The 8174-nt window shown below is 39.1% G+C and overlaps 1 protein-coding gene across 1 annotated transcript; it reads left to right on the forward strand.

The window, feature by feature from the left end:
* The first annotated feature begins 2740 nt into the window (after positions 1-2740).
* Positions 2741-4059, forward strand: LOC141431430 (nucleolar protein 9-like). Its single transcript, XM_074092604.1, has 2 exons — positions 2741-2959; positions 3820-4059. Exons 1-2 carry the CDS (start codon positions 2741-2743, stop codon positions 4042-4044), a joined length of 444 nt encoding a protein of 147 aa, XP_073948705.1. The 3' UTR covers positions 4045-4059.
* The last annotated feature ends 4115 nt before the right edge of the window (positions 4060-8174 follow it).

Below are 8174 nucleotides of genomic sequence, written 5' to 3' on the forward strand. Positions count from 1 at the left end.
CACTTTGGTAAATGTGCCTTCTTTTTTCTCAGTACTGTTGTCAGTGCCAAGCGTAACGATGCCCACGTGCGTTCATTAAAAAGTGCAAAAAATCACTCGCGAAAACGAACAAATCTGATGGAATATCATACTTTCAGCGAGTATTTGTTGTTTTTTCTATTAAATTCTAATAATCAGGAGAAATATTGATTTAATTAATTTTAAAGCATTTCTAAATTGCTAATTAAAAGATAAACGTTGCCGAATTCCACAACATTGACAAATGCCTTGTCTTTGTCACACGCACAGGAAAGCATATCAGTAAACGAAACAGATAAACAACAGACATGGAACAAAAGTGTAGTGAGTTGCCGTCACTCTTATTTTATTTACCGAGTCGCCTAGCAACGGGTAGCTATGTCGTTTGAATATTTACCTTGAAGTTTGCGATTTTAATTATGTTTTTATAAAGCTTCGATAATATAATGTACTGACTGTCTGACTGTGTGGTTTTATTCGTTTTGTGCAAAATTAATAAGCAATTTATGAACCCACAAACCTCAATGAAGCCAACTTGATAAAGCGCTCGCCAAATCTACACCGTATTAATCACTATGTTTACCTATGTTTTACACTAAAAAATCATACTAAGTATTTTAAACAGTTTACAAGGTTTATAATACAGTTTACAATTTATTCACACTAGTCGAGCTTCTTATTATTTAATTACACAAACATACGATGTCCGCCGAATTTCCCCGAATGAACTGTGCTGACAGACAGCCTGCAATTTTTTTTTGAGCTGCGCGCGGCGTGCGCTGGCAATGGTTTTAGAAGCAACAGCCAGAACCAAGGAGGATGAGAATTCAAATTGTTTTTATTCGAAATACTTGCACAAGTGCTTACATTTCGGCGATATTTTTAGAAGCTTTTCTGTAGCTTGCCCTGTTTGCTTATTTATTTATTTATTGTTTGTTTGGGTCAAATCTTCGAAGCTAAATTTGACCCACTTCCAGTGGTCTGATCGACTTGAATTTGGCATACTTATGTAAATTTGGACAATACAATAATCTGTAGTGACAACTTGGTGGTTCCGTCAGAATCGTCTCTGCAGGAGGAACTCCTCAATAGTTAAAAGTACCGACTTGAAATTTGGTACAGATATGTAGTTTAGACGACAATTCAAAACAGTCAACAAAAAGTAGCATTCGGCAAAAAGCTTGTATTAAAAATTAAATTTTAACAAAAACTTATTACAAGCATTATATTATTTGCAGTAATGTAACTATGTTGCTGGTGGAATCTTTCAACTCAAATTTGAAGTGGATATCTTCAACCGATTGAGCTGAATTTTACACGCATGTATACTTAAATCCGATGACAATGCAATATTATATTATAACATGGAGTTGATCTGATGATAAAGCTAGCGGATGACCATAGGAACTCTGTGATAACCGACACGACCACATCGAGTTTGGACTCGTTTGTCGTCTTGACGAGTACTTCGGTAACCAGGGGCATAAAGTAGGTCTCTAGGTGCAGCGTTGGGCTGTGCGTTGATATATCAACAGTCAGTTAGTCAGTTTATTATTTTAATTTTATATATATAGACAGTGCCGGATTAGCCCATAAGCAAATTAAGCGATTGCTTAGGGCATCACGTCTTGGGTTCACCATAAACAGCAACAATTTTGTTTTGTTAGCACATAAAAGTAAGGCTGTTTGAAAATCCGCTCGCTCGTGCCTCCCCATAATCTCTATCGTATTCATAAATATAATATTTCGTCGTAATAAATACTTATTTAAAATATCGATAAGGGGGGAGGGCATAGGCGTGCATTGCTTAAGGCATCCAAATAGTCTTAATCCAGCTGTATATAGATTATCTCGAAAAACGGTAAACATTTGGACTAAAGAAAATTAGCTTAAAAGTTACCTTTTAATTTTTTTAAAATTTAATTGACAAAAACTTTTTATTACAAAAGTCCTCTCCAAAGTCCGAATGCATTCTTTGTTCTACAACCTGAATTCGTCCGTCTTAAGAAACGTCAAACTCATCCAAGCAATCTTGCAACGTCGCCTTCAATGTAGCAAGTGAAATTAATCCCCTGCCTTTTCTGATAAGGCTTACATCATATTCGAGCATGCGTATGTGAAATTGTGGAGTTAGCTGTCAAGTGTCAAGCGTTGTGTAGTTTTGCCGCTAGCGAAATTCAACTGTAATAGAGTAAAGACTAGGTTAAAATTTCGTCGCGTATTCTTTCTATTTGTTTGTTGTGGTATCAGTGTTCTACGCACACGTAAATATTTTATTAACTGTGGAATATGGCGCTAGCGAAATTCAACTGTAACTTAGTAAAGACTAGGTTAATTTCGTCACGTTTCTTTTAATTAATTGTGTGTGGGTGATGATTTTATTGTTACACAAACAAATAAATAGTTAGGACATTTTGATGGGGATTGTTTGGCAATGTGTATCTACAGTTTAATACATCAGTGTTTTGTCTCAAACAAAAAAGTTCCTTATTTATTTTTACACAGACTGTCGCTTATAATACGAGTATATACCTGTGTCGCTACAAATCAATAATTAATAGACGGCGGCACTCAGAAGTAGTCGTCGTGCGTGGGTTCCTAATTTCACGGACGGATTATTCAAACCATGTTTCGAACCTCTCGCTCGCGCTTGTAGGTTATTTGCAACGGCTTGCGAGCAAGAGATCCGATAACTCTCAAGAGCGAGCGAGAGGTTCGAAACATGGTTTTATGGCCCTATAGCTCAGATGATAGCGGCGCTGGTATAATAAAACAATATTTGCAGCGTCCAGCCAAAGCGGTGAGCGGCCTGCTGGAGCTGAGCGCCTCGGAGCTGTTGGTGATATTCTGCGACGCGAAGGGCAGCCACGTGGCCGACGCCTTCTGCAAGGGACAGTTCGTGGGCGTCAAGGCGAGGGACAAGATGATATGGAAACTTAAGGTGAGACAGGGACGAAGCTAGAAGACTTCCACTGTTGAACAGAGGCCACCTTACAGCCTGCATCCACTGATCGCTCGCGATTTCATCGGTCCACCTAGTAGGTCTACTCGTACCAACTCTACGACTTCCGGGGTTTACTAGATCAATTTCCCAGAATCTTTATTTCCTAGTAGGAGAATTTCCATTTGCACTTTTTCCCAAATGCTTTTTTCACAGTACCGTTTTTTTCCCAATTTGAATCGATACAGACACAGTGTGTCTACTTCTGTGTTTTTGGCCCATCGAGCCGTTGCAAACTTCACCATCATCATCAGCCTATAGCAGTCCATTGCTGGACATAGGCCTCCCCCAAAGAGCGCTGCGCCCTGTCCTCGGCTAGACGCATCCAGCTTCTACCAGCAGCCTTTCGCAGATCGTCACTCCACCTTGCCAAGACGCGGTCTCCACTCATGAACTCGTTTTCCAGCGGTTGTTGGTTCTTCGACGGATATGACGAGCCCACAGCCACTAACTTGCTAATTCTCTGAGCTATGTCGATGACCTTAGCTCTGTGTCGGATAGCCTCGTTGCCGATTCTACCTTGCAAACTTAACATAACCTAAACCAACGTATATGTTTGAGTCGATTAATATTGGGGGGAAAAAACGCGGTTTTTGAAAATAAGCTTCAGTAAAAAAGCATTTGGAAAAAAAGCGACCGGAAAATTTGCTATAAGGAAATAACGATGGGAAATGAATCTAACAAGCCCCTATGGCGTATGCAAACAAAGGGGGAGTGAATTTTAATTGTTTGTGCAGGAGAAGTCGCAGGCAAAAGATATTCTTTGGAATAAGGCACTAATTTGTGTTTATCCATTTCAGGGCTACTACCAAACGCTAGCACTCTCTCAGCATGGCTCTCGGGCCCTCGAGCGCATCTTCGACGCGGCATCATTAGAACAGAAGGTTAAGATAATGACAGAGATGAGCGACAAGAGCAATCTCTTGAACAGCACCAAGTTCGGGAGGCTGGTGGCTGCGAAGCTTGATGTCGAGGGGTTCAAGGCGTCGCAGAAGAAGTGGGAGGAGAAGTGGAAGGGGAAATAAAGATGTGGAAGATTTTTTGTCATTTTTTTTCAGTATTTGTACAAATTAGACTTCTTGACCATTATGGAACCTTGCCACAATCCCACCATCCCTAGCACCCGGTAGCATGGTGAACGGTTGTGTAGCTCTGAAGATGAGCTCTGAATGAGTTCGAAATGCGTTAGTTGTGGTGGTGATAGATTCGTTTGATGTGTGTTCTTACAGTGTGAACTGCATGGTCACACATTTCTTGCATTAACGTATACACTTGAAAAAACACATTCCTTTGGAAAATCGGGTAAAAATAAAAGGCATGAGTACTAGCTAGGTTTATTCACACTTTGTACTGGCACACGCCCCCACAGTTGGGCGGGACCTCTCCGGGCCTCAGGCTGCATATCTTGTTGCCACAGATGTACTCTCCCTTCCGAAGGTTCAGGTGGATGGGGGCTGGAAGCAGAGGGGCTGATGAGCGAAGGGATAAAAGGTAACAGCGGGGCTACTACGAAATTCGAAAATCGAAGTTCGTGTCGTTCCCTCCCTCGGAAACTTATACTGTTTAATACGAGAGGGAGAGGGATGATACGACACAAACCTCGATTTTCGAATTTCGGAGAAGGCCGTCAGCTTGTAATGTCTCAAGGTTAAAAATATATTATAAATGTTGCCAATATGTCAAAAATGTCCAAAGAACTTTAAATTTTGGACATAAATTTTGGGAATTCCCAGAGGATTTTTTAACTACCAGAGATTGAATAGATTAGTCGGAAATTATACCTCTGGTGCCTTGGTGGCCCAGTGGTTTGACCTATGGCCTCTCAAGCAGAGGATCGTGGGATCAAACCCCGGCTTGCACCTCTGAGATCTGCGAAGTTACATTTGAAATTTACCACGAGCTTTACGGTGAAGGAAAACATCGTGAGGAAACCTGCACAAACCTGCGAAGAAATTCATTGGTGTGTGCGAAGTTCCCAATCTGCACTGGGCTCGTGTGGGAATTAAGGCCCAAGCCCTCTTATTGTGAAAGTAGGCTTGTGCCCAGCAGTGGGACGTATATAGGATGGGATGATACCTCTGGTGGTCTTCTGGCCCTTGACGAACTGCGGAGTACGTCGTGCACGGAACAGCTGGAAATCAGCGGAGTAGTCGGACCTCTCGGGGACGGGGGATGAGTAGCAGCTGACTGCCAGCAGCACCAGGAGGCAAAGCACCTGGCACCAAAAACTAGCATAAGTACTTAATAGTAGATTGTACCTACAACAAGATTAGAGCATAACACAAGCCATTTTACCAAAGACGGTACGGCGAGGGTTGATAGACACGTTGAGGGGAAAATGGGTTTAATGCTCGAGTTTTACACTGCTTTTCACTTAGATTGCTTTTGCTTCACTTTCTATGTACCTTTTATTTTTCATGCATTATTATATAATTATATTTTTTTTAGTTTTATTGATTTATTTTGATTGATTTTTAATGGTAGGTATGTAAATCAAAAATAATTTAATAAATATGTAGAAACTTTTTTGTTTGTGGCTCTTTTCTCCTGTTACAGGGCCCACCTTGTAGAGGATTAGGAGAAGTATAAAATATATACGAGCACAATATTAGAAATAACATGGAAAAACAAAAACAAATGAATTGTAATTACTAATGAAGGTAGAGTCGTTATTAAGAAAGCCATTTAGGTTTTATGTTGTTAATTTGACATTATTGTTTCTTTCTTTCTTTTTATTCGACTGGATGGCAAACGAGCAAGTGTGTCTTCTGATGGTAAGAGATCACCACCGCCCATAAACATCTGCAATACCAGGGGTATTTCAGATGCGTTGCCAATCTAGAGGCCTAAGATGGGATACCGCAAGTGCCAGTAATTTCACCGGCCGGTGTTTTTATTTTAACGTCAGTGAAAACCACCATTTTATTTTCGGGAATTACCACGGGAATTTTTAAAAAACCCTAAATTTCAATCCAGCTGCTGGATCTTATGATTTACGTGTGCGAGGCCGCGAGTAAACACTAGTTATTAGTAATTAATTACTTATTAGTTATACAAATATAATTCGACCTATTATTTGCTCCTAACAACATAAAACCTAAATGGGTTTCTTAATAACGACTCTACCTTACCAATTTTAGATGTAAAAAAAGTTTTATAAAAAAAACATTTTTAATTCAGCTTATTTCTGGTTGTACGTGCATCGTATTCCAAACTAAATAGAAATATAATAAAAAATAGAAGTAGGTCAAATTGGACACGCAAAATTTGATAACAGACAGACATACCGTCACCAGGACAGAAGAAACTTAATAAAACGACGGTTAATCAATAACACCTAACTATCATGCTAAAAGATGGTAGACAGACGGTATTGGTTCTTAACCGTCGAAAAGCTTGGTATAGGTAAATCCTGAGCGTACTATAGTAGCCTACTTTACAAAACTGGTTGTTCTCTGGGTCGCACGGAAATCATTCAACATAAATAAAAACGTGTATGAGATAAAGACTGTTTATTTTGCAAAGTAGTCTTTGAGAAAATAACTTTTATTGTAAGACCTAAAGACGAAAGAGGTGCTAAATTTCTTGCCTAAATTAGTTACTTTACTAACATGTATTACCTAATGATATAGTTATTTACATTCAGTAAGTACTCTGATTTTAATGGCCATTAGAATAAGTATGTTAGAATGTATTTGCTTGCCGAGCAAGAATGGGTCAAATCTTTAAAATAAACTATTTAATCCTCTTTCAGTGATCGGATCGACTTGCAATTTGATCAATATTTGGATGACAATGCAAGTAGAGTCAACAAAAAGTGCACTCAGCGAAAACCTTGTATTGGAAATTAGCTTTTTATCAAACTTTACAAATATGAAATTCATTTTGAGAGGAGGCCTGTGCCCATCAGTGGGATGTACATATATGTATATAGAGAAATACATATAATAAAAAAGCAATGCAATCAATTCGAAAAACCATTTTAAAAAAACCTTCGAATAACAATATGTGAATTATGTACAAACCCTTTTCAATAACAGACGATGGAAAGAATGAGACAATACTTAGGAAGTGGATTAGTAAACGTAAATATTGTTTACTAAACATTCGACTCGTTCGAGGTTCTCGAATGGCGTCCGCGGACCGGGAGACGAGCTGTCGGTAGGCCTCCAACAAGATGGAGCGACGACCTGGTTAAGATCGCGGGATCGCGGTGGATGCGGAAAGCACAAAACCGGTCTTAGTGGAGAGCCATGGGGGAGGTCTATGTCCAGCAGTGTGTTTGGGCTGATATGATTATGATGATGAAACATTCGACTCACCGAAACACGCATGATGTCAGATCTCGGCTCGACGAGCTCGCCCGACCGCGTCTATCACAATACTGAGATTAGAGTGGCTTGTGCATTTGTTTACTATAGTGACTGAGTGACTCACACGCCGATTCATACGGTACTTTGTTTAACCTAAAAATTAACCCGTTATGTAAATAAATATTTCGCACTTTCTTGAACACTCTTACTATGTACCTTGTATGTATGTACCTACCTATTTATTGTTCATGCATCATTGTATAATTATAACTTTTTAGTTTTATCGTTTTATTGATTTATTTTGATCGATTTGATTGATTTTTAATTTTATATTAATAAAAAATATTAAAAAATATAAGTACTTACCTATGTGTAGAATTTTTTTTGTGGCTACACCTGATTGGCTTCGTCTTAGACGAAGATTTTACTTTATGCACTAGAAGCCGTAAATACAGCAAAATGGTGTATTTACGGCGAGGGCGTACATTGAATCCAGAATGTAGCGAAGGATTCTACAATAGAATCCTGAGCGTAGCGAGGGATTCTAAAGTAGAATCCTGAGCGTAATGAAGGATTCAAGTGTTAACGCCAAGATGAAAATAATTTTGCTCCCGAGTGGCTCATACAACTTTTCACATCGAGCATTAAGAAACTTGAAAAAAAAAATATTCTACATATTATTAAAGAAAAACCATCATAGAAAATGGCGTGGCTTTACAATTATCAACTTCAAAAAATGGCATTTGGAATAAAACACTTAGAAAAGCTTGAACAGAAAAGTTGCACTTTGCTCCCTCTCGCCAGGGAGGAAAAGTTACTTTTCTGAAGGAGAGGTGTGAAAA

This window comes from Choristoneura fumiferana, chromosome 9 (genome assembly GCF_025370935.1).
Source record: "Choristoneura fumiferana chromosome 9, NRCan_CFum_1, whole genome shotgun sequence".
NCBI lineage: Eukaryota > Metazoa > Arthropoda > Insecta > Lepidoptera > Tortricidae > Choristoneura > Choristoneura fumiferana.

What these genes read in the sequence shown, in the direction of transcription:
- LOC141431430 (XM_074092604.1), top strand. Translation starts at nt 2,741, where the DNA reads ATGGTTTTATGGCCCTATAGCTCAGATGATAGCGGCGCTGGTATAATA. An exon ending in AGATGATATGGAAACTTAAG is followed by an intron (nt 2,960 to 3,819) that starts GTGAGACAGGGA and finishes TATCCATTTCAG; the next exon opens with GGCTACTACCAAACGCTAGC.